This window comes from Pogona vitticeps, chromosome 3, assembly GCF_051106095.1.
Source record: "Pogona vitticeps strain Pit_001003342236 chromosome 3, PviZW2.1, whole genome shotgun sequence".
In the NCBI taxonomy this organism is placed as follows: Eukaryota; Metazoa; Chordata; class Lepidosauria; order Squamata; family Agamidae; genus Pogona; species Pogona vitticeps.
This window is the reverse complement of record NC_135785.1, coordinates 14,127,757-14,155,122: the sequence shown is the minus strand read 5'-3', so window position 1 is coordinate 14,155,122 and position 27,366 is coordinate 14,127,757. Positions and strand designations below refer to the sequence as shown.

Genomic DNA, 27,366 nt, shown 5'->3' with positions numbered 1-27,366 from the left:
TGATGCTAAAGTAACCCAGCTTGGTTCCTAATGTGATTTTTAAAACTTTTTAAAACTGTAAATGTAGATGTTAATGTTTCGTTACACTATATAGATTTCTTTTCTGGTAGACAGAAGACAGAAAGTTTTATTTTTCCATTAGATACTGCTGTAAATCAAGTGAAATTAACTTCTTAGTAGTAACATTTTTATATAACATATTTATTTATCAATAACAACAGGATTCTGTTTGTAACATGTTGCCTTCAGACTTTATCACTAGGGGCATGCATTTTAGATTTTTGCACTAAAAATCCCATACTTTGCCTTTCCTCAGAGTCCACCTGCATGACCCAGATCTTTCAGACATCTCAGTTGTGCTCATCTGGAGAGAAAGCCTATATAGATGACAGGCTTTATTCCTTGTATAGGCTTAAGTTTCCGATTGAAAAAGATGCTGTGCTTCTTGTTGGTATGAAGCCCTAGTTGGACCTTTTCTTCAGGTGAGCACTATTTAGATGTCTGTAAGGTCTGAGCCCTGCAGGTGGGACTCCCGGAAAGGGAATTAAGGGGTTTCAAGTACATTTAGAGGTTGTAGTGCTAGAAAGAGTCAAGCTTTGGATTTCATATTAAATGTAACATAGAGGCCATGGGGAGAAAACACTTCCTCTTCATTCAGTATCTAGCCTTTCCATCAGATGACCCGCTGAGTGACTAATGACAGCAATTAGTAAAACAATCATATTAAAGCATTTTGAAATGTAAGAAAGCATGACCAACAAGAGGGTGGAAACCAAAGGAATCAACTTTTTTTTTTTAAAAAAAAACAACTGTCAAAATAATTAACACATAGCAAACACATTCTTTAAAAGCCAATGTTTTTGCTGCTCAACAGAACTCCAAGAAATAGGTGGGCTGGCCAGAGGGGAGCAGTCTACAAAAGTAAGGGCCAAAGTGTAAACACTGCCAGTCTCATATTTCCATTCATTGGATTTCAGATGGCGAAAAAGGGGGTGAGTCAGGGGGTGAACAACCGACAGAACTTCAGCTGTAGAAAAGAACACCTGCACAGATTTATAAAGATGGAGGTAGTCCTTGAACTGTCTTGTTGTTTATGACTTATGTGTCATGGCTGCCACTGCTTACAGAAATGCAAAGGAGGCAAGAAATGCTGAGGCGATTTGTCAGTCCCCGTTTGTATTTTATGTATGCTTCCTTTTAAAATATTATTACCAATCTGGGGCTTAGTCATGTGATTCCAGATGGATAAACTGAGAGTACTTTGCAGACTAAAGCCATTTTGAACACTTATCAAAAACCTCTCTGCATCTCTCTCCCCGGAGAAGCTGACAGCTGCCAACCAGATCAGCAAACAATGGGAAGCATTTATGTCAGCTGAGTAAGACCTTGTTATCAAACCATATCTTTATGTTACAGCGCAGGCTTTGTTGAATAGCCACATTTTTGGAGAGATGAAGATGATGTGAAAGGGGAGCAGCTTCTCTGCCATATTAAGGACTCAGCAGGTCCTTGCGTGAGAAAAAGCAAAGACTCTTGAGAACAGATTCTGGTGGTAGTTAATCCCTGTGGGAATGTCTGTGGTGAACAAACAAAAGTCATTAAGATGTCCCTTTTTTCAAAAGGCCATAGTAAGGGCCTTCCCTGGAGATTAAGTATCACTAGTGTTGTGCTTCATTTTGCCTTTGCTGCTTTGGCAGGAGAGGAGAGGAGTGGGGGAAATGTCCTTCTGTAGCATAAGCTTTATTATCTGGCTATTGAGGCGATTGAGAGTCCCCCGGACTGCAAGGAGCACAAACCTATCCATTCTGAAGAAAATCAACCCTGAGTGCTCACTGGAAGGACAGGTCCTGAAGCTGAGGCTCCAATACTTTGGCCATCTCATGAGAAGAGAGGTCTTAGAAAAGACCCTGATGATGGGAAAGTGTGAAGGCAAGGGGAGAAGGGGATGACAGAGGATGAGATGGTTGGATAGTGTCATCGAAGCAACCAACATGAATCTGAACCAACTCCTGGAAGCAGTGGAAGACAGGAGGGCCTGGCGTGCTCTGGTCCATGCGGACATGACTTAATGATTAAACAACAACAACAATTGAGGTGATGCATAAGTTGAGCCATAGGCTGTTGGCAGCATATTAATAAAGTAAAGGATGCCTGGTTTCCCTCAATGGTTCACAAAGCCCACCGTGCTAATGCACTCTGAGGGTTACAGGTCAAGCACAGAGCGATTGTTAGCAAGCTGTCAATCTGCTTGCTTTTCTGTATCCCTCCTGTCTGCAGCTGTCTCCAGAGTATAGAGTGAATGCTCATACCAGGTGATTAACATGGTTCACATACGCAGGTCTTTGGCCTGGGGACCACCATCTCCCACTAATGGCAATAAATTTTGTATGCCAAAGCCACTAAGTGTGATTGTTAGTCTGTCTCTTCTCTCCCCCTCTCTTTCTTTCCCAAACACCATGCACTTTAAGCACGAAACCATGCCTGCTGCCTTTGATGATTAGCGATATTTAAAATGCCTCAATGTGCAATTTTCCCTTTGTCGTTTTTAATATTGAGAAGCATTTGTCTAATTAGGAACTATGAAAGCATCACCTAAATGAAAGCCATTGTGCCTTTCTGTTTACATAATATACAAGCGTGGGTGTGAAGGGGTATCTCATGACAAATGAAATGCCATTTTCCCTTTAATTTCTACAAAGGACTGAGGCCTTGTTTGAAAACTTAGATTGCTGAAGGGAATGGGAATAAGAACCAGGGTGGGCACTTATTATTAGTGGAGCACTCGTTTCTCGAACTGTGCTAGGTACAGTGGTGCCTCGACTTACAAACGTCACGACTTACTACCATTTCAAGTTATGACTATCTCCGGCCGCAAAATTTTGCTTCAACTTGTTGCTGGTGCTTCAAGTTACAATTTTAAAAAGGCGGGGGGGGGGGAAGGCGGGGAATTCAAATTGCTAACCATTGGTAGGCGAAGAGGCTGCTGCTTTGTAGCTCTTTCCTCCCAGCAGTTAGAGAGTGTGCGATCGGAGGAGGCATTGGACTGCCTGGTAAAGTAAGGTGCTGCTTTTTGCTTTTTAAAAACTTCTGGGTGGGTTTTGCAGTGTGATTTTGCGCTGGGAGGTTTATGCTCTGTGCTGTGATGGCTCTTGCAGGTTTGTTTGTTTTTGGTGTTTTTTTCTCATTTCTGATGGGTCTTGCAGGTTTGTTTTTCGGTCGTCCCCCCCAGTTTCCGATAAGTCTTGCATGCTTGGCTTGGTTTCTGCTTTGTTTTTTATTTTGCATTTCCGATGGGTCTTGCACGCTTGGCTTGCTTTCTGCTTTGCTTTTTTGCATTTCTGATGGGTCGTGCATGCTTGGCTTGCTTTTCTCCCACCCCCTTTGGCCGGAATAGATTAATCGTGTTTCTGATCGGTCTTGCAGTGTTTTGTTTTGGTTTTTGGTGATTTTTTTCTTCTGCCAGAATGGATTAAATGCATTTCAGTGCATTCCTATGGGGAATGGTGCTTCAACTTATGATCATTTTGAGTCACGACCATCTTCTGGAAAGGATTAAGTTCGTAAGTCGAGGCATCACTGTATTTTAAAGTTTAGAGTATTTGAGTAGAAACCAGTGATTTTGGTGCAGAGGGATTTTCCACACAGATGGGGGGACAAAATGAACACACAGGGCTAAATGCAATTGTAATATAAACTAGCATGTCCAAGCTCCAACTGCTTAGAGTAAGTCAATTCCTCTGTAAGTTCCATTATATAAAATGAGCCTACTCTGTTTTTGACTTACTTTAGCATAGTCAGACACAACTACAATAGGTCTATTTGAATCAATGGGATTTATGGAGAAGTTGATTCCCCAAATCTCCACTGATTAAATAGGCCTACCCTGATGGGACTTACTACAGTATGCCACAGAATTTCAACCATTGAGTCAATGAGGTTTACATTAATGCTGCCATATAATTAAGCAGTTGAATTAACATGCCTGCTTTGGCTGGGATTAACAATTTGATCTGGATTTCAAATACATTAAATTTCCAGGTCTGATCTGCAGTATTCTTCCCTTCCTCCTACTGTACTTACTTACTACTGCTCTGATGCCACCATATTTTGCTACTTCCCCCTTTGTAGGTGTTCTTACTCAGCACGGAATACATGGGAACAGAATGATGTCACATAGTGGCTACTTGTTGCTGGCTATATAATGGCATCATTGAGGGTATGTAAGAGAAACTACAGGGAAGAGGAAATGAAAATGAGTAATTGGATATATTTAGAAGCAGAGCTGAAAGCTGACCAAAGCAAGGGGCATTCTGTAAAGATCTGAGTGTTTTCAGCTTCCCTCTGGATTTCCAGAATGACCGCAAAACCAAGGGCACAGAGATAAGAATCAGGAGGCAAGAACCCCATCTGTTCTGGGCATGACAAGACTCATGTGGTGGTGAGTGGATTTTATAAGACCTTATTTAAAACAAACAGAAAATCAAATTCTTGCCTGTTTCACGGTGCCCAAACCATTGAGGCCTCTGTATGTTGAACTGACCACCTTCAATAGAGCTTGAAGTGAGGAATGGTTTATGGTAGGAGGAAAGGTTAATGAAGTCAATCAGCATCACCTCTGCTTCCTCCTGATCTTAGCAGAAACCCTCCCCCCCTTTCGCTTTAAAAAGGTGAGTAAAGTCCGTCACAAGAAGGAGCAGAACAGCTTTTGCCCTCTGGTTTGAGCAGCTGCTCAGGAGAAATGGAACAGCCAGTGCAGGCAACAACCTGCCTGTCTCACATAATATAACCATAATGGCATTTCTGAGTGAAGGTTAAACTTAGAGGAAGAAAAATAATAATTTATTAAGGAGGTTTGCTTCACCCGGTCTGGGCACGAGCCTTCTTTTTTAGGTCACCAGTAGCTTGAGTTGTTTATTGTCAGTGGTGAAAGCTTTGTGAGAAAGAGGTCGGAAGACTTCTGTGGTGAAGGACATTGTATTGTGGTGGAGGATGTCCTTAGAAATGATGAAGAGTCACAGATTAGCTTTGACATCACATGGACTACTGCTTGATTGATTGCTTCACATCCCACTCAGATTAGCTATTGCAGCTGCTTTAATAGGAGAAGAGTTTTAAGAAACAAAAAGAGATATAATTGCCTCCTTTGTATATGTTCTGTCACATATGCCAAGACTGGGATGTTCTGGGGATTCCCTAGGCTGTGAATCCTTGTCCAAGGATGATCATGCGATTTATAGAAATGGATGCAGATACTAGAGACAGATTATAACTTGTTTGGATTAAACAATATTAAAGTTGTATTTACCTCACCAAACTCACAGAATTATTAGATTAAAAAGACTGGCTGTGGGGGATGGTAGCTGCCTGTCGGCCTCCAATCAGTTGATCGGTGGCCGGTAGGCAGAATGGGCTTCTGTGCTGTGTGTTAAACTCTCCCGGGGGGGACCCAATTTGTGGGTGAATAACTCGGATGTCCGGTATCCAATCTTCACCAGAGTTGGCAGGCATGTTAGGGAAAGACATAGGAAGCTCTGTTGTGATTCTGGAGACTCTAAGTACCTGGGGAAGCTTTCCTGGGGGGTCTTCTTTGTGAGTATATAGCTCAGGGGTCTGTGATCCAATGTTCACCAAACTTTCAGGAGTTGTAGAAAATCGTCTGGGGAAGCTTCCCTGAAAATCTGGTGTCTCTAGGTGGTTGGGGTCCAGAATTATAGTCATTTAAAGCAAAGATAGATCAATGGATCAATTAATCTATTCGTCGAAGAATATTCATATTCGTTGATCCATTAACCTTGATGGATCACGAATCAAAACAGATCATAGTTTTTTGATTTGTCCTAATTTCCAGTAATATCTAGTTTCACTCTTAACTCTCTTAGCTCTCTGTAAGTTCCACACTCTTTACTCCTACCTCTGCCACACTCTCTAGCTACCACAGACTTTCCACTTCAGACTCTCATCTCTGACTCTCTCTGACTGAACTAACTCAACTCAGACTCACCCCTCCCTTCTAGTATCTCTGGTTCCGCCTCCCAACAGCTCACATTGGTGTATGCAAGCAACCTCTTACATGACTAAAGCAGAGTGATCACCACAGACCCTTTCAAATGTATCTAAAGAATATGCCAAAAATGTAAGTTTTGAGCCAAAACTTTCTTAGAAATTCTACATTTTGGGGGAAATGCTTTGAGATTTTTCTTTTTCTTATCCTCTTAAAAATAGAAGGCTGCTTGAATAATTCTGTCCAAAACCTTTGCAATGTTTTTAGTGGTATTTATCAGCCTCCCTACCACTAATACCATGGTGCTCTACACTGGAGCAAAGGAATTGTGGAGAAAACAAAATGCTGGCAAGGCTGCCAATGTGGTGGTGGTGGTGACGGTTGGCACTTGCAGTTGACAATGTGGAAAAAAATTAGGGGGGAAATAAACAAAGCTTTGCCAGAACATTGCTATTGATGAGACCCATCTCAGAAATTGTTCAGAATTTCTCCTTCCCATGAAAAAGTGCAGTGAAATTGTCCCTCTAGCATCTCAGCCCACAAATATGGTAGAAAAAAATTTAAATGACATTTGTGCCCAGCTGTAGTTAATTACTGTAAAAAACAAAAAAGTAAAATGCTTTAAATGCTTTAGAAAGGAAGCATATAGGCTTCTACTTTTGAAATTCCATGCAACTAAAGGTGGCCTTTATAGATGCTTCACGTTTTGCACTATTGGGCAACAAAACAAAACAAAACCAATCTTTCTAGTAAAGGTGCAGTTTCTATCTAAGACCAACAAAATTAATTCTTACCTGCTTGCCACAAAGAGAAGAAGAAGAAAAAGACTCCCTCATTTAGCACTTGATTTATATCCGTATTTTGCATGCATGGGTTTTGGTAACTGCAATGTCTGGATTCAAAATGATTGCCTCCCACCTTTTTCCATGAATGAAAATGCAAGACAGTGCAGGGGATAAACAGGCAGCAGCTTTCTAACTTGCAACAAGGAACTGCTGTCAGTCTGATGCTGATCCCAGTGATTTGGTGAAGGGTGCATCCCTTATTTTCAACTTATTTGGCATGGGTGACTTCAAGCCACAAACTAGTTTGCTGTCCAATTTGAAGAGATACTTTTGTATTGGCTGGAGCATATTTAGTCAGTAATTTCATTACTACATTCTGAACCAACTGACATTGCAACGGTCAATTCTGAATGCTAACAAGCAACGGAGCATATGTCCAAGGGCTTCAGATGGTCCATCGGTCTAAATGTTTCTTCCCTCCCTCCCTCCCTCCCTCCCTCCCTCTGTGTGTGTGTGTGTGTGTTAGTGTGTGTGTTTGTGTGTGTGTGTGTGTTCATCTATCTATCCATCTGTGGCCTCTCTGTTGCCAGAGTGCACTTGAACTAAAGACAGAAAAGGGAGGGTTAATTTAAAAAACTCTCCACCTCTGTCTGTTTTGAATTTTAGTCAGATCCTGTTTTCCTGTAACCTTCTAACGGGTCTCACACTGCACAGCCTGACATAACTAGGCAATTATCCTGGAATCCAGAAGAGGCTGTAGACATTCCTACTATGATCCATTGTGGCAGTCCCTAGCTTTCTTCCCTATCTTCGAACATGATGACTACCATTGATATCATATACTCTACTGTATTTTAAACCATCAGCTATAGATCGGATTTAAGTAGTGTTCTGGCTCCATCTCACCTCTCATCTGATGTCAAGAAATGACAGCAATATTGAGTGGAGAACTGATGTGAGGGGAATTGCAATAGTGCTCCGTATTGGCACCCAAGAGGCTTTGACATTAGCATGCTGGAGATCCACTAAAGTTGCTGCAGAGCCAGGGATTCAGGGAGGGGGAGGTATCTATATGAATACAGTGGTGCCTCGCATTACGATGTTAATTCATTGCAGCGAAATCGCTGTAGAACCAAAACATTGTAAAGTGATTTTTAAAAGCCCATAGAAATGCATTAAAACCCAATTAATGCGTTCCTATGGGCTTGAAACTCACCATCCAGTGAAGATCCTCCATAGTGCAGCCATATCGCTGCCCGTGCAGCGAGGAATCCGTCCCAGAAAACAGCGGGCGGCCGTTTTTTTTACCCAGCGGCCATTTTGAAACCGCCAATCAACTGTGCGAAAACCGTCATTTTGCAATAATCGGTTAGCGAAGCAGGGAACCGATCATCGCAAAGTGAAAAAACCCCATAGGAAACATCGTTTTGCGATCGCTTTTGCAATTGCAAAAACTTCTTCGTTATCCGATTTTGTCGTAAAACGAAGTGCTCATCTTGCGAGGCACCACTGTAATGTGATTCAATTCTTTGAATGCCTCTCATCCTTTTTTCATATCAGGAAGTGATGAGGTGCTTTATCTCCATGCATGAAAACACTGATGAATTTTCCATAGGTCTGTTTTGTCATATATTCCTCTGTTTGCATACTGACTCAAATGTATACATTTTTGCAGACTTTATCACCCATTAGCTGGGGCACATTTGTACATATCTTTCAATTGTACCTTTTTTTGTACAGAATTCTAAAAGAGGATTGAAGCATGGCATGGAGGCCACATATCTCCTCCGACCCACCTCATCCATTACACAAATTTGTAAAAGGAGTACAGCATGTCTCATTCTCCCTGCCTGGAACTGAACCATTCTTGTAGATACCTTGCCGGGAAATAAACTTTCCCTCTCTGGTACTAACGTATCAGTCAAAATCCTGCTGCTTAGCATAGTAAATCACACTGGAGTAAAATCATTGAATTAATGACATGAGTCAGTGCCCTCATAAGCTCCATTGATTCAAAGTTCCATTGATTCAGTAGACTCATTTGAATTGATAGACCTTACAGAGGAGTTGACTCACTAAATTCCTAGTCATTCATTGGACAAACTCTAGTGCAATTTACTTTGCTAAGCAGCAGGATTTGGGCCAGTAACAGCAAACATTTTGTGGATGAATTTCATAATCTCTAGGCTGCTGAGTTTTGTTTAAAAGCAATACAATAAAATAAAATAATTTTTAGAATCAACTAGAGAGTTTGTCCCAATGAAAAATATCTGAGCAATTTCAAGACAATTAGCGCCCTTGTTTAAAATACAAAACCAGTGGAATGTCTCAGGAAAGTTCTACTAATGCTTTCTCCTTATATACAGTTGAAACACTTTCTGAAAGAGCTTCTGTTAATGCATAAATTTCCCATGCGGCAATAAATGCTCTCTAGGAAATCTTGATCTTATTTAGAAAACCCTTCTCAATTAAAATAAAGAGAAAAGCCCTCCTTTGAGGACTTCCTCTCAGTGGGAAATAGCCGTGATACACAGCGTAGAAAAATTATTATTGCTTATTCAGGGTTGCAACCATTTAATGGAATTTTATACCATGTTTATGATCTGCTTCACGTGAACAGATACTTAAGCATCCTTTATTAGCATGATCAAAATACTCCTTTAAAACTGTCATGGGCATAGTGCTTGGACACAACTGGTATATATGCTGGCTTTTTTTCCTCCCCCTCCTTTTTTTTTTTTTTTTTTTTTTTTTTTTTGCTATGAATTAGCACTTACCACTATTTGACTTGACGTGCTGTCGTTGCATTCTGTTTTGTATGCAGAGTCGTATGAAGGCAGCTGGGAGGGAATGCTGACTTTTTCCTTCTAGCTCCATAAAATTATGCATTTTTAGAATCTTCTATGTTTCGCTGGCTTGCATTGTAGCATGTGCCTGAATAAAATCAGTTTTGATGATTGGACGCTGAATCCACACAATTTCTGTTGGGAAATTGTTTCAGCAGGGAAACTGGAGCATGTGTTTCTCCAGGGATTTCGCCTAGAACAGCTGTCCCCTGCCACATCAGTGAGGCATCCGCTCTTTGGCCATCACGTTTACAAGTGACCACTACCACAGAAAAGGAACAATGCCACATTATGGACTTTAGACACATTTGTAGCCACAGGGATTCAGCTTGATCTACGGTAAATGTGGAAACAGAGATGTCCCACACAATTATCCTATCGGGCAGTTCAAGAGGTTTAACACCTTAGTTCTGTTGGGATAGAGTAGTGACTGACCTATTTATTGATTCTTTCATTCTTGCCATCTTTTTTTCTTTTTTTGACTGACTAACTATATTGTGCTTTTTTTCCCCTTTGCATGACTGGAGCCATCTTAAAACATGAATTTAGAAATATCGCGAATCATCGCCGTCCTAAATATAATTAAGAATAACCACCTTAAAAAACAACAGTAAGAGTTAATTGTTATAATGGTCACAGTAGCAAGATTAATATTTGAAAAGAACTGGAAAAGTGACAAACAAATGAATCTTGAAAATAAGAAGGGAAATAACAAAGTCAAATGATTCTAAAGATGTATGGAATGTAGATTTGGAGTATGTCTTTTTGAAAGGGAAAGGTTAGAGGCCAGCAGAAGAATGAATGTATTTTTGTAGTGGAATGGAGTGAAAAGTTCTAATTAAGATACCTTTGGCTACCTAGTGCCAAGGGTGAAGATGGCACAGGTGGGGAAGGTTTAACTTGTATTGTGTATGAACATGTCCCTTATGTTAGTTTTGTTATTTTCCTTTAATAAAACATTAAAACAACAACATGAATTTAGAGATTAAATCCAGCTTAAAAATAACCCACTATCAATTACAGTATCAAAAGAGTATTAAATAAATCACCACATTAAATTAAATATCACTTTCATGTGGTTTGAAAACCATTTAAAAACAATTTAAAGAAGAACAGCTGGCTAGATAGCTCAGTGAGTTGGGTATCTGGCTGTGGAGTAAGAGGTTGGGATTCCACTGTGCATCCCAGAAGAATCAGCCTGTGTGGTTTTAGACAATCTGCACAATCCCATGATGTTCTCGGAAGAAGGGAATGGTAAATTGCTTCTGAGTACTCTCTACCTACAAAACCCTGTAAAGGATCACCATGTCAGAATTGACTTGTCATTATTATTATTCAAAAACACCACACACAGTCAAAATTACAGTGGTGCCTCACTTAGCGATTGCTCCGTTGAGCGATGAAATTGCTTTGCGATGGACTTTTGGCCATCGCTGGAGCGATCGCTTAGCGATGGCCCCTATGGGTAAAAATCGCTTTGCGATGATCGCGGGGACGCGATCATGGCAAAGCGCCCATTTTTAACAGATGATCGGTGGTTCCAAAATGGCCGCCACAAAAAAATGGCTGTTTTGCCTTGCTGTAGAGGCACCCAAAATGGCCGCTGCTATGGAGGAATTTCGCTTTAAGGTAAGTTTTTAGCCCATAGGAATGTATTAAACGTGTTTCAATACGTTCCTATGGACTTTTTAAATTCGCTTAGCGATGAAATCACTTAGCAATGTTTTTTCCGGAACGGATTAACATCGCTAAGTGAGGCACCACTGTATTAAAAAAAATTGACTGGTATCATATAACAGATACAAGTTTTAACCAAAAACCTAAGTATCTCTTAAATATTGGTGCAGTATATATGCTGCTCCTAATATTGCTGTTCTTTGTAGCTCTGATGGTGTGATTTCTGCAGCTGCTTGTAGTACTGTGTGAAATTTCTTGATACTGTTCCCAACGCCCCAATGATTATGGGGACCACTGAAGTGTGTTTCCTCTGGAGGCGAGGTATTTCAATTGCCAGGTCACTGTACTTTGTTAGTTTTCCTAATTCTTTATTTTCAACTCTGGCATCACCTGGAATTGCAATGTCAATGATCCAAACATTTCTTCACACTATTACTACTTTGTCTGGTCTGTTAAGTTCAAGGTGTCTATCCGTTTGGATCCAAAAATCCCACAAGATCTTGACTTCCTCATTTTCTGACACATTCTCTACTGGAAGTTTCCACGGGTTTTTGGAGACTGGCAAGTTATATATATATATGACCAATGCACTAATTTTGCTACTCCATCATGTCTAACTTTGTAATCTGTTTGCGTAAGCTTTGGACATTCACAGATGAGGTGTGACATAGTTTCATCTTTTTCTTGGGAAGAGTTGACATTTGCTGTTAGCACTAATTCCTTGGATCTTAGCTTTCATCATGTTGCTTTGGAGTGTTTGTTCTTGTGCAGCTAAAATTAAGACTTCAGTTTCTTGCTTAAGGGTCCCCAGTTTTAGCCGCTCCCATGTTGAATCATTATCATACTTTCCATCAATATTTCTCAGGTGTTGTCCATGTAGTGGTCTATTATTCCAGCTGTTTAATTTATTTTCAAATTGTTGTTCCTTATATTGAGCCTTTGTTTCTGTAATTTTCAAAATATTCTCCATTTTCACTGCTTTCAGTAATTTTTCTCTGCTTGTACTGATATAACCATTTAGGTTTCTTTTTTTCTCATCTACTACCTGCTGTATTTGCAGTAATCCATAGCCTCTGATTTTTTTGTGGTAAATATACTCTGTCTGCATCACTTTTTAGATGTAGTGTGTGATGCATGTTCATTCATTTCTATTTTTCGATCCAATTCTTCTAATTCGTTTTGAGTCCAATCTGTTATTCCAGCTGGGTATCAAATCGCTGGAGCTGCCCATATGTTTATGGCTTTGATTGTATTTCCACCATTTAATTTTGATATTAAGATTTTCCAAAGCCTTTCGATATATTCCCATTCTGTCAGTTCTTTAACTTGTGTGCACAATGTTATCTGCTTCTACTATTCAAAGGTATTTATCATTTCCATCACTTGATAGTGATTTTATAATATTGCTATGTTTAACTCTATTCCATCTCATTTTTGCATCCTGCCACAGTGTATAGACAGAGCTGCACATTTGTCAATTCCAAACTTCCCATGTGTTTATGGCTTTGATTGTATTTCCACCATTTAATTTTGATTTCAAGATTTTCTGCAGTCTTCTTCTCCTCCTAATACTTTTTCTTCTACTACTGCTACCACTGTTACTTCTTCAAGAACAATGTTCTCCATTAAAAGCCTCTCTCTTCCTCATCAATCAGTCATGTCTAAAATAATTAAATGTCTTTGCTTGCCAGTGAAAGACACTGGTGAGGAGAGAAGAGAACCTAGTCTGCCTCAGCAAGAAATTTCACAGCCTGGGAGCAGCCACTGAGAAGGCTCTACCTCACTGTGAGAGGTGTAGAACTAGGAATTGAAATGATAGGTGTTAGACATTAGAAGTTGGGAAAATACTCATTGCAATTAACTTTTAAACTTGAAAATGTTTAACTTGTTAAATTAACGTGTCACTCACACAGTCCTGTCCCTCACACTTCTTTTGAAAAACTATATTTACAATAGGTAGCTCAACTTTGCCCTTGTAAATGTACCTGGACCAACTAAGGAGTCTATGGTATTTCCAAGGAGTTCTGGGAGTCATGATCCAAGAGATGTGGAGCTATAAGGATGGGACCCACTGCTTTATAAAGAACATTGGCCTACTCCCAGTGACACCTCTTTAGCATATCACCACGAGTAACTTTGCCTGAATGTATTGGCCAGATCCAGATGTGCCTCAGAGAGTTGGCCTATCTGATCCTGAGTAGCAACTGAGGTTATTGTGACCCTGTTGGATCCATAAAGGTAAAGGTTCCCCTTGACAGTCGTGTCCGACTCTAGGGGGCAGTGCTCATCCCCATTTCTAACCCGTAGAGCTAGCGTTTGTCTGAAGACAATCTTCTGTGGTCACGTGGCCTGCATGACTAGACACGGAATGCCTTTACCTTCCCACTATGGTGGTACCTATTTATCTACTCGCATTTTTAAATGGTTTTGAACGGATAGGTTGGCAGGAGCTGGGACAAGCAACGGGCGCTCACTCCGTGGCATGGATTCAATCTTACAACTGCTTGATCTTCTCACCATGCAGCACAGAGGCTTCTGCAGTTTAACCCACAGTGCCACCACATCCCTATGTTGGACCCATATCAGTGCAAAAAACTGTGTCCCAGAATTGAAAATGCACAGAGGCTGATTCATTGTAGTTTTGGTTCAAATAACATTATTTCTTAAACATTATCCATGGGAGATATATGCCAGTATCTGTGGAAGACTGGCACTTCTTACAGTGCCGTGCTAAAGAAGTAACATGGGAACGGCTAATTGGTTCTTCATAAAACAACGATTCCCAGCCTTGATCATGGATTGTAATTCCCAGAAGCCATGAGAAATACAACAGACTCTTGGCTGTATTTACAAAGGTGCATAGATATTATGAGTCATGTGCATTTATAGGGAGACACCTGAGCTACATAGTATAAAACTAGTTTTTAAAAGGAACTATAGACCCGTTACCTTTGGGGGACAGAGCTGGGAACGGACCAGTCTCTTCTTCAGAGGGATATGAAAAACTCAGATTTTTATTGAAAGAAACTCTTATGGCCTTACCTTTGGAAATATTACTTTTACAAATTAGATTTCAAGAGTTTTTTCTTCAGCTTCATCCAATAAGGTAACAAATTTAACCCTCTCACATTGATGTTGACAAGGTTTTTTCCCCTTAAGCTCTAGATAGGATAGGAAGAACATTTTAAGACCTGTGTAGGTTCACATGGGGAGATACAGTCCTTTAGATCTTACCACGGGGGTGTGATTTTTTCATCAGTGGAATAATTTTGTCTGAATTAGTCTCATATTATTGTTCTTAAGAATTGTATCATTAATGCATGCACGCTCGTAAAAACTTCATAAAGCTCTAATTATCTCTTAGTTTCTTTTCAGCAGGTCTTCCTAGTTTCCACCCAGATTCCTTCTACTTTAGAATCCAGAAAACCCTTTCTAGTATACAAAAGGCCCAGGTCCCCTTGCTTCTATTCCAATATTGTAGGTCCTAGTATTTATTTAGTCATTAACACATCTGAATTGCACAGTTTCTACTACAACGTCTCCAGAGTAGCTCACAGAAAGGCATAAAGCAATAAACTGTAAAACACATGGACCAAGTAATCATCACAACAACACGGAAACAAAAGGAAAAACAGAAAGTTATATCTGCAAACACAATTATTTTCATAGGAGGCTGGGCTGGCCCCATACTTTGTGTCCTTCTGTAAAAAGGGAAAGATCTTTCCCCTGAGGCAAAGTTTCCCTTAACGATGGGCTGCTTGAGTAAGTTTTTTTTTTTAATGGATGGTTGTGGCTTATCACTTTGAATGTGTTTTATGCGTTTTTGTTGTTCCTTTTGTTTACTGTCTTTTAGTGTGGCATTTCTTTGATCCTTTTCAATACTTACTGTTTTTAGTTTTAAATATCGGCTTTTAGTGATGTAAACCGCCTTGGGTCCTTTGTTAAGGAGAAAAGCCGGGTAATTTATAAATAAATAAATAAATAAATAAATAAATAAATAAATAAATAAATAAATAAATAAATAAATAAATAAATAAATAAATAAATAGGCTTTTGACATCAACCAGAAAATAAAAAGAGAGGATCAGAGTCCAAAATTTAGAGGGCATAGAAATCTAGATGTGAACCTTTTAGTTAATGTTAGCAAGATTTCTAGGCCATATTCTTTTCCTCCTTTACTTTTTTTGTTTTAGCTATTCTTTTTTGAGGGATGCCACATTCTCCTTCTTTATCATGAGGGACTCCCTTGGCAGAGTAGGTGAGAGATGGTGCCACTTATTAGATAAAGCTAAAGTTTTCCCTTGACATTTAGTCCAGTCATGTCTGACTCTACAGTACGGAGCTTGTCCCCATTTCCAAGCCACAGAGCCAGCATTTGTCTGTAGACAGTTTCTGTGGTCACGTGGCCAGTGCGACTAGACACAGAATGCCGTGACCTTCCCACCGTGGTGGTACCTATTTATCTACTCACATTTACATGCTTTCGAACTGCTAGGTTGGCAGGAGCAGGGACAAGCGACAAGAGCTCACTCTGTGGATTCGATCTTATGACTGATGGTCTTCCGACCTCGCAGCACAGAGGTTTCTGCAGTTTAACCCACAGCGCCACCACATCACTTATTACAGCTGTGTTTTTGAGTGAAAATCCACAGCCTGAATTCCACCAATAATGAGAAGCATCACATGTTCCAGCCTTTAATATACTTACACCTACACCTCAAATGCTTAGAACTATTGCAGCTAAGCCACATGCCTCACCAGGGTCTCTGAGTGCTCAGCACAGTCTTTTCAGCTGTCTTACCAATGAAATGCTGAGCTCAAGAAGAAAACAGTGGCAAGGAAATAGAGATGAGCAGGATAGAATGAGCTGCAGGAAGGAGACTCATGTCTGAGGAACAGAAGGCATGAAAGGGACATGTGTGCCCCAGAACAACCAACCAAGAAGACTAAGAGGCATGGAGCTGAAAAAGAAAGGCAGGGCTGAGGAGAAAGGAGCGATCCAGACTGAAGCCATATTGGATGTGAGATATAATATTTTTGCATAGGCCAGATCTGTGGTCCCTCATAGTCCAGTTTTCATGTTCTTGGCTTAAAAGTAAGAGCAGTTCCTTTGAACTAGGATTGGAAACATGCCGGGAGCCAGTGTAGCAAAATAACACAACAAAACACATAAACATCAGAAGATTATACAAGTGGAATTTTGTAGGAACCCAGAGTTAAGAGTTCACCAGTAACTTTGTTGTTGGTTTTTGTATTTGTGTCATTTCTAGGAGCATTATCAGTGCAGTCCCACATGTCAATAATTGCAGCAGGCCAGTTTTTAAGGTAGCTATGGTATTTCTAATTGTAACATTGGCAACTAAATTTTGCTAAATGCAAATATCACAATGAAATGAAAGGATCCTGCCTGTGTAAAACAACTGGAGGGAAGTTGAAAGAAGTGAAATAAAGCCAACAAGATCTCCAGGTGTCCCAGTAAATGCCAGTCAAAGCAAAATCTGAGCCCATGAAATGTGCTAAAGTAACTGGACAGAAGAGCAAATGAAAGCTATAAATTGAGTTATGAATTATTTCACTCTCAAAGTGATTGCTACATTTCAGAAGACAAGTCCATCAAAATGGTCTTCTGAGGGCATCAGTGGTGGGTGAGGACCTTCTAATGACTAGTCTTTTTGTACGAAAATGAGATTTTCAAATTAGAGGCAGCATTGGGTAAGGGGACTTTCTTGTTGTTAATACGCAATGGGCTGCCTCTGTATTTTGCTATGTCTTGCAGTCTTTCCCCTCTTTTCAAATGTGATTGTTCACCTCCCTTTCTGTTCTGTGGCATATAAGCAGGTTCATCCAATATGCGACCCAGAAAATAGTATCTGGAAGATGGATCTTAGATAAAGAAAATTTATTAATATGTAACGAGGAAGGGGAGGAGGCCGTTATGTGGGTGTCAGTCAGATACCCGTCATATTGAGAAGTTAATATCTGTATCTGCATTTCATTCTAATTGATGGCTCTGTCTGCTGTTTGAAAAGCGTTAAATTGCCACTGCTTATGTGATGGAATGTCTATTGTCAACGTATGAAAGAAAACGAAGTCTCGTCCCTGCAGTCAGTTTAGAAATGATTTGTAGCGAATTGACTTTGAATGTTTAGATTGGAGGTCATAGTTCTACTTCGAGGGCGCGCATGTTGAGAGAGAAATATGCCTGAAACTGCAACCATTATACTTTGCCATTAAGGAAACCATTTTGCTCAGAATACCAACCGGGCAGTGATTTTTATTCATTTAAATGGTACAGAGACGAAAAGGGAAAGCTGCAGTAGGGGTGGGGGAGGGAGGCACAGAGAAGATCAAATTAGGTTGGCAGGATAATTTCCAAGTTAAGAAGTTATTGAAGAACTGTGCATTCATATACAGGCAGAGCTTAAAACATTATATCCAGATGGAAGCTTTTAATTGAAGCACTAAGGGGCATGGAAAGTCACTCTAAACTTTCCATGGATACCCAACATTCCTTTGTTTTGGTGGACAGACTTGTAAGATCATTTTCCTAACCTCTCTGTTGTCTCTTTTTTGTTGTTAAAACACATTTTTAGATGAAAGATTATTTGGCACAAGGGTAAGTGGGTTTAAAATTAGGAAAAGAACTACCTCTCCCTGGCTAAAATCCTCTACATGAGTCATACAATAGTGTCACTCTGGGAAGCAAATTGCTCCAAGTTGAGAACTCACCCAACCCAGTACGTCGCAGGTAATGTCCACAGTAATTTATTAACTAAAGACAACTCATTTTCAGAAGTTACGCCATTTGTTCTACACCAGTGCAATGAAGCTACAGGATTTAGGCCACTGTACCTGTGAATTTAGGGCTACAAATCAGAGCTCCGGTTCTATGCAAATCCTTTGAGTTTGCAAACTTTGGCTCCTTTTCTATGCAAAACATTTCTAGGCTATGAATCAAAGCTTATTTGCATCCAGAATCTTCCAGCCTGGGCTTCCTGGGCTTTAAATAAGGACACAAGAAGCTATAGGTTGGATAGGGAATCCTGATGAGTTACATCTGTCCCACAGGTGGTGTGATCCGTATCTCTGTTCTAGAATAACTTTGAGGAAATCATACACTGTGTAGGCTTTGTTCAGACATTAGTCATGATCCAAAGTTGAGTTCTTTCAGGCTTAATCATAGCCAGCAGTGTTCCTGGGTACCAAACATCCCAAGAAGGGATTTTATGTTACAACGTATTGTCACTCCCACTGGCCTTCTCTTTTGTGTAGGGAGGTGGTTGGAGCCACCTTGTGACCCAGGAAGGCCCTTTGGAATGATGCAACATCATCAGAGTAGGCATGTGTCTAGATGGGTGGGATATAAATTTAATAAATAAGTAAACAAATAAAATAATGTAGTCTTAGCCCATAGGACATTCTATCCCTAGAAAAACAGGTGGCTGACTGTGCAAAGCCAAAGCACTAGTTGAGCTGGTGGCAACGAGATTGGGAAATAGATCTCGGCCACCTGGCCAAGCTGGCTGAAAAATATAGATGTTGTAGTCCAGAACAACTAAGATCACTAGATTGGAAATGCCTGATCTAGTGCAGTACCTAAATTTATTCTGCAGACCTCAGAATAACTTCTGCTGACTTCTTTTGAAAACAGGTAAAAAGATGGCTTACCACAAAGTCAGTTCAGACCAGAGGACACAGTACCTAGATAATGATGACCTCCAAGTGACCTCTCTGGAGCTAGAATGGGACATGGAGAAAGAACTGGAGGAGCCAGGTTTTGATCATTTCCAAATGGATGGGACAGTCCATCAACCCATGGGAACAACTCAGAACACAGACATTGACCTGGAGCCGATTCAGCCATCAGCGTCTCCCAAAGGAAGGTTCCAAAGGCTTCAGGAAGATCCAGATTATGTCTCCCATTATACAAGACCACCACCAAAGAGCAACTGCTGCAGCCTTCGCCAGATATTTAAGCTATTTTGCACTGCTATGGGATTATTTATTTTGGGGATTGTGATAGGCTACTATGGACGTGCACAATGCCCTCTTCCCCCTATGTCTTCAGAACCAAATTCTCCTCACCTCAGCCAGGAGATTGTTAAACAAATCAAAGCAAATGAACTTGCACGGATTTTCAGGTAGGGTTTTCTTTTTTTCACATTAATATTAATTTTTGCAAAAGTATGTCCTGTACACTGTTTGAACTAAGCATTGCTGGTAATAATGAGTTAAACGACTTTGATCAAGGGATTTGACACAGCGATTGTTTCTCTGATTAATCCTGTTCTGTTCCTCACCACCATTCATACCACTTTATGGAAAGTTTACATTCATATTTTCACAACTGAGCTTACAAATAAGGTATTCAAATGAATCTGTTGGCCCCAACTTGTTAAAAGCTTCAATGATCATCTTAAGATACTGAAACATAAACCACTGAGCTATTCAGTTAGCCAAATAAGTAAACAAAATTATAAATAAGCAAAAAACCAGTATCAGTATATATTGGCTATTTCTATCCATTTTAATTGATTTTTTAAAAGTTAAAATCAACGCAACAACACGTGGACAATATGAATGGAAAAGGAAAAAAAAGGTGAGTCTGGATGGTTGTTGTGGGTTTTTCGGGCTCTTTGACCGTGTTCTGAAGGTTGTTCTTCCTAACATTTCGCCACTCTCTGTGGCCGGCATCTTCAGAGGACAGCACTCTGTGCTCAGGTGTAGTTGGCTTGGGAGTGTAGTATTTATGGCTGTGAGATAGGCTTTTGTCTTTTTCTGTAGATGGGTGATTAGTGCGTCTTGTTGTGGGTGTATTGTTCTGCTAAGAAAGAGAGATTATCTGTCACTGTGATTGATGGGTATCATTAGCTGGTCTTTTGTGTGTAGTGATCCCCTGTCCTTGTGGCTGGGTAGAGTTTGTTGACCTTTTGCACGCTGTATTTTTGAGAGCTGGGAGCCAAGTTTTGTTGAGCTTCACACTTTCCTCTTTTTTGTTGAAGTTCTGCTGGTGATTTTGGATTTCAATGGCTTCCCTGTGCAGTCTGACGTAATGATTGCTGGTGTTGTCCAGTATTTCAGTATTTTGAAATAGAATTTCATGTCCAGTTTGTTTTAGGGCATGTTCAGCTACTGCAGATTTTTCTGGTGGTTTTAGTCTGCAGTGTCTCTCATGTTCTTTGATTCTGGTGTGGATGCTTTGTTTTGTGGTTCCAATATATACCGGGCCACAACTGCAAGTGAGTCTGGATGCTTATTAGTTAAAGAAAACAAAAACGTTTACATATGCATAATGGGTTTGTTCATAGATAGAAAGAATGTGGAGCAGGAGGAGGAGGAGGGTCTAAACATGGCTAACAAAGTATAGGGTGGTTTCCAAGATGGTGAGGCATGTGGGGAGGGACCTGTTAGTGTGAAAAGAGAAGCATGCATGATTATACTTCTCCAATACCTACTACACTAAACCAATTAATCCACAGAGGTTGCACTTACATATAGAAATTCCTCCAAAATTGAGAGACTTCAGTAAAGACTACCTGCCATTACATATTGCATGAGAGCACTAAATGGGTGGGGTAGAAGTCTAATAAAATAAAAATAAAATAAATAAATTATCCACTAATGTGTCATCTAACAGCAGCCTCCAATTAGGAAATCTGAATGGGGCTCCTCTCTGGCCTTTGCAGCTGCCACTTGCTATTTAATACAGTTTACTGTAGGATAAACCACCGTTAGCACTTTCTGTGTGTAAGCAGTTTCTTGAGGTCAAAAACTGCAGCTTTTCTACTGCACCATAAGTAATCATTGTAATCCACGAGGGACAAGGAAAACATATTAATTCAACTTTAAATACCCACCAAGAAATTGGGAAACAAAGGAGTGTTTTTCATTATAGTGAGACGGCATGAATTTTTTACTTAAATGTGTATGCTTCCTATGAGTAATGATGGCCGTAGGCCTTGAGAAACAGAATCTAGGCAAAGGGTCTTGGAATTGTAGTACTGAAACAGTTTGTTTTGTTTGTAAGCAGCAACGAGAAGCCTAAAGACAGAGACCTTCACCCCCCACCCTTACAGAAGTTTATATTGCAGGCAGCTGCAGTTTAGTGGTTTTGAACATCTCTGTTTTGGAATGCAGGTAGAGTTGAAAAGGTAGGCATCAATGGGGGGGGCACGCGTGCAAGAATGAGGAACCTTTGCCAGAAAGCTTCTCTGGCTTCTACCTCCTAATTGGTGTTCAGAAATGGGAAATGAAAGGATATTTAAAGTCTAACAAGCTTTTGCATGGAAACAGTGTGTTCTTTTCAGTTCTGGAAGCTGTGCCGGTGGACCTTACTCATGAGGAACTGACTTTGCTTTCCATGCCTGAAAGCTGTTACACAGAAATTTACTTACAACCATACCACAATTAGATTTAACTGCTCTTGTCTTTGTGAATAAGAATTACATTCATTACACCACTGATTTTGCTTTAGCCCTATTCTATCACCTTAATCATCTCCATGGCTTGGAACTCACCCCCATTTCCTACCCAAATTAGAATTAAGCTTCTAAATTTTTTTTTTAAAAAAGGGTTCTATACGCTTGTGGAAAGGGATGAGGTTGCCTTTCAAAATGGGTTGTACAAAGTTACAGGTAGAATGCAATAAAGTCATTAGATCATGTTTTGGTGGTTTCTGTAGATCATGTTTATTAAGATACACAAAGCATGAACAATGTGCTGCTACAGAACACTCCTAATGGAGAGTCATAACTGATGCTGATGAGAGACATTGTCTTCTCAGTGGCTGTGGTCATACTGAGGAACTCCTTCTGGATATCTTTCCCCGGTTGCTAGAGATACATGCATGCAGGGGTTTGACCTTCCATTTGAGGGTCATTGTAGTTTGAACAGAACAAATGGCTTTTATGATGTGATGTGTCCTTAAATTGTCATGAATCTTAGAAAGTGGTAATGCAGTTTCATAAACTAATAGATGCTCTGACTTGCAATAATTCTCCGAGGTCTCAGCAAGGAAATAGCTGTGCACATTCTCCACATCGGTGTACGTGGCTGGCCCTTCCCTGCCTCCTGCACAACCAACCACTTTGGTGTGGAGGCAAGATGGGGCGCCTCCCCACTCAGCTGACGAGTGGTTGGCTGTGCAAGGAAGTGGGAAAAGGGCTCCTGCTGGGATTGGTGCACCATTGCCACCACAGGTCCCCAGTGCTGTGCAGAGCCCAGTGAGTGGCACAGCTGGTCCTGGGGGAGAGAATTGAGCCCTAAGATATGAATATGAAATGCCTGTGACTACAGGGAATAGTAAACCACTTCTGTGTATTCTCTACCTAGAAAACCTTGGAAAAAATCACCATAAGTCAAAATCAACCCGACAGCATGCAATTCATATTTATTATTATTTCTTGAAAGCCCTATGAGGATCACAATAAGTCTGCTCCAGCTTGACAGCACATAAAAACTGTTTGGAAGTAGTTTCTCAGAGCACATGTATGATCTATCTCATTCATAAGGGATCTTTGAAACATGGAAACAGCACATCTTGACACAATTTGAGCTGTGTATATCACACTCACACAGGACTATTCACAAGGCGAATTTTGTTGGACACAAACGAATTCAAATATAGCAAAGAATCAACAATAAAGTACTGTGGTGCCTTGCAAGACGGACGCTCCGTTTAACGACAGATCCGCATTACGAGGTTTTTGCGATCGCAAAAGTGATCACAAAATGATGTTTTGAATGGGGGAATTTCGCTATGTGATGATTGGTTCCCTGTTTCAGGAACCGATTTTCGCTTCCCGAGGATCAAAACAGCTGATCGTCGGGTTTTCAAAATGGCCAAAAGGTGCTTAAAATGGCTCCCCGCTGTGTTTAGGAGCCATTTTTCACTGCACAGGCACCTGAAAATGGCTGCCCCTATAGAGGATCTTCACTGGACAGTGAGTTCTTAGCTGATTGGAATGCATTAACCAGGTTTTAATGCATTTCGATGGCTTTTTTATTTTCGCTTTACGACGTTTTCATTCTACAGCAATTTCGCTGGAACGAATTAACGTCGTAATGCGAGGCACCACTGTATATAAATAATATTGGGGGCAGATATAGACTCAGAAGAAGAAAACTTGCATGGTTTGAGAAGATTACAAGAGTCAGGCTATACATGGAAGAAATGTGGAAAAGAAGGCACTAAACACCTTCCAGGGGACAACTCCAACCCATTGGTTTAGACATGTGGACAACACTTGGGTGAAGATGATGATTCAGGAACTACAGGCCTTCACAGACCACATAAAAACAGTGGACCCAAATGTCAGGTTCACCAGGAAGACACCAAAGATAACTGGCTGGCATTCTTGGACTGTGCAGTCATCATAGGTCCAACGGCAGCTTAGGAATAGAAATCTACAGAAAACCTACACACATTGATCAATACCTGCAGTTTGACTCTCATTACTCATTGCAACACAAACTAGTGATCATCAGGACACTAAACCACAAAGCAAGAAACATCATCACCACCACAGACGCAAAGAAGAAGGAAGGCAGACATCTGAAGACAGCCCTTAAGGCCTGTGGATATCCAAAATGGGCCTTTACCAAGGCAATGTTCTGACCCAGCAGGACAAAAGAATAGGCTGAGACTCACAGCTGACAAAAGAACCTGGTCATTCCTTACATGATGGGTGTGTTGGAAAAGCCCAAAAGGATTTTTTGTATACCCATACACATCAAACCCACAAACACACTAAGGCAGAGACTCATCCACCCAAAAGACTAGACACCAAAACACAACAGGAGCAATATAATATATGCAGTCCAATGCAAAGAGCATTTGGAGCTCTACAATGGAGGAACTAAACAGCCATTAGGAGAATGGCCCAGCACAGGAGGGGCAATGATTCAAGAGCACCATCAGCGTTGTTTAGTCGTTTAGTCGTGTCCGACTCTTCGTGACCCCATGGACCAGAGCACGCCAGGCCCTCCTATCTTTCACTGCCTCCTGGAGTTGGGTCAAATTCATGTTGGGTGCTTCGCAGACACTGTCCAACCATCTCATCCTTGGTCGTCCCCTTCTCCTCTTGCCTTCACACTTTCCTAACATCAAGGTCTTTTCCAAGGAGTCTTCTCTTCTCATGAGATGGCCAAAGTACTGGAGCCTCAGCATTAGGATCTGTCCTTCCAGTGAGCACTCAGGGTTAATTTCCTTTAGAATTGATAGGTTTGTTCTCCTTGCAGTCCAGGGGATTCAATCAGCAGTGTTCCTTTATTTAAAGGACAAAGGACACTCATTTAGTGACCAAAATGTACTTATTTGGACCAATAAGATAGATGGTTTGAGTGAGGAGTCAGGGAGACCATACATGTGCATATAGAATATCCCTCATTCAACAGGGGTGAAGGCCTTAGATACAATCTGTCTCCCTATTTATCATGCTGTGCTTTCATCCTTCCCCAGGAATTCACCCATCAGAAAGACCACTGTTAATGACTGTTAATGATCCATGACAATGGGTGGAGAAGGACTGCAGAAGTGGGATTTTCACTCCCCCCCCTCCCCCCCATCCTTTGTCCATCTAATGAGCCTATTCAGGGGGAAGTGAAACCAACCCGGAGGATATGGGGGGGGGGTTTCTTCTACCAACTCTCCGCAGAATGAGTAAGCTACTTGGATAAGTAGCGAAACCTTTTAATCTAACAAGAAAAATCCAGTTACCATGACTCAACTTCCAGATAACTTCACCTGGATGACTGAGAATCTTCACAGATAATATAGCTATACTGCAGAGTTCTGCAGTACTTGAGCATATTATTTGTAGAGGTGCTACAAGAATAAAAACAGGGTAGAAAGAAAGGAACTTTCATTAACACCCTTCCACCAACCCTGTTGTGCAGTTACACAAAATACATAACTTTCACAGGTATGTTGCCGTAAATTAAGAAATCTCCGCAGACATTATCTGTTGCACTTCAAGTCTGTGTAATTTAAAAGTTAGCACTTCCAGTATTTTGCACTTTAGTTGCTCTCATGAAAAAAATATATCATTTTGCTTGGTTTCTCCTCCCCAACACTTTTAATCAAAGTGGGAGGGGGAAGGCCTGATCCTGACACATTATACAACAATCAGTAGTTCTTCTTCCTTATCCCAGGGGCATCCTTTTTTTGGAAAGGTTTTGATAGAAACCCTTTAGAATGAAAACCCTCAGCACTTTAATCAAGAGACCCTGATAACTGCCTTAATAATCATCAAGAGTCTTGCTGCTACTGCTGCTGCTGAATGAAGTGTATCAGCTTCCATCATCCACCTGTAAACCTCTTGGGACTGCTGTTTTATTGTCCTTTTGATGGTCTCTAAGGCTTGAGAAATGGTGAGACTAGCAATCTAGATATTTAACTTTAAAAGCTGTATTCATTGACAGCAGTAAGGTTGTAGATCTATGCAACTTTCTTAGAAGTAAGTTTCAATGGCCTAAATCCTACTAAATATTTACACACACACAAGAGGAATTGGGAAGTTGCTGTGGTTAATTGCAGTTAAGTGACAAGGTGCTGGGCAGATAGTCAAGAATATCAATACCAACTTGCAAATAGCATATTGCCAAATAGCCATGACAATTTCATTGATTCTTTTTGTGCACATGTACATATCCAATAGAATCCTGAGTGTTCAGTGTGGTTCAATTTAGAGTCAATTTCACTGGGTTAGCAAATGACTGAGCTGGTTTAACTCTTAACGTTGTTGGATGTACAATATACAATAGTAGCCAAATTTTTCTTGGCGAGTTAGGCCACCATATATGCTGTGGCGTAAATTGCAGTGGCCATTAGCTCCTAGTTAGCAAGTTCTTGCTTAAATATCTCATAGCATGCCACTCATGTGTAGTGGTGTGAAATGAAGGGTACATGCTGCAGTGGATACATGCTGCAGTCCACTGTGACATTATGTAGCTAACCATTAGGAAGACCGAGATAAAATCATGACTACAGGAGAATTCCTTAACTTTAATGTTCAGAATAAAGAAACAGAAATTGTTAAAGACGGGCAGTAAGAAAAGACAACAGGAGGAGAAAAACGGAGCTTTGTGGACTCCTTGGTCCTCCAGAAAGACAAACAAGGTCTTAGATCAAATCAAGCCCAAATGTTCTTTGGAAGCAAAAATGACAAAACTGGGGCTGTTGTACTTTGAGAACACCATGAGAAAACAAGACTCACTGGAATAAAAAATAATGGTAGGAAATGTTGAAGTCAAAGAAAGAGAGACAGGCCAGACATGAGCAGGATTGGCTCAGGAAGCATGGTCTTGAATTTGGAACAGCAGAGCAGGGCTGTTAATGATAGGACATTCTGGAGAGCACAGATTTATGTAACGTGGAGGCAATTTGACAGCACACAGAAGCAACGGCAATAACATCATTCCACACTGTGATTTATGTCATTGCCGATACAAGGGTAAGTAACCAAAAGGATTCTGGCCAATCCCCACTGCCCCCCCAGGGCTGAATGAATCCATCAGGCTCATCTCTAAGATTCTTATTTTTCCACAGTTCAGTTCACACCATTCTATTTCTGTACCAGATTGCACATTATCATTTTCTGTCAGTCTGCATTTGTCTCACGCTCTTTTCTCTTAAACGTATCTCTGTGCATACGTTCTGAGATTCACACATTTTCAAAAGATGCTTTCCCCATTGACTGAAATATCTGTTTTTCAAACGATGCATATTTTTAATGGACAAAGTTTCAAATGTGTGCTTTTTTTCATGCATACACTTTCAAATAAGTTTATCATTGTACCCATTTTTGGAGGGTATGAATATTACCCTAGGCTTCAGGAAAGTACAGATTAGAGATGGGGATGATTTACCATTCTGGTAAATTGTCCCGCTTTGCGAGTCATCAAAAATTGATGACTCATGAAGCACGAAGTTGCCCTCATGAAGTGACAAATATCAAAGTTATTTGTCGCTTCTCTCTGCTGCCCCGCCCCATCCCCTCCGCCACCACTACCTCACCACTGCCGCCTCCCCACTGCCACATTGCCATCTCCCCACTGA

General features: G+C 40.6%; 1 protein-coding gene across 2 annotated transcripts in view; it reads left to right on the top strand.

The window, feature by feature from the left end:
- Positions 1-27,366, top strand: part of NAALADL2 (N-acetylated alpha-linked acidic dipeptidase like 2) — a 988,342-nt gene that overhangs the window by 480,550 nt on the left and 480,426 nt on the right. For both annotated transcript variants that reach the window (XM_078389637.1, XM_072996217.2), the window contains one exon: positions 18,961-19,450. In XM_078389637.1, coding sequence (XP_078245763.1) covers positions 18,969-19,450 — 482 coding nt within the window. In that variant the 5' untranslated portion in view covers positions 18,961-18,968. The remainder of the gene's footprint in view (positions 1-18,960; positions 19,451-27,366) is intronic.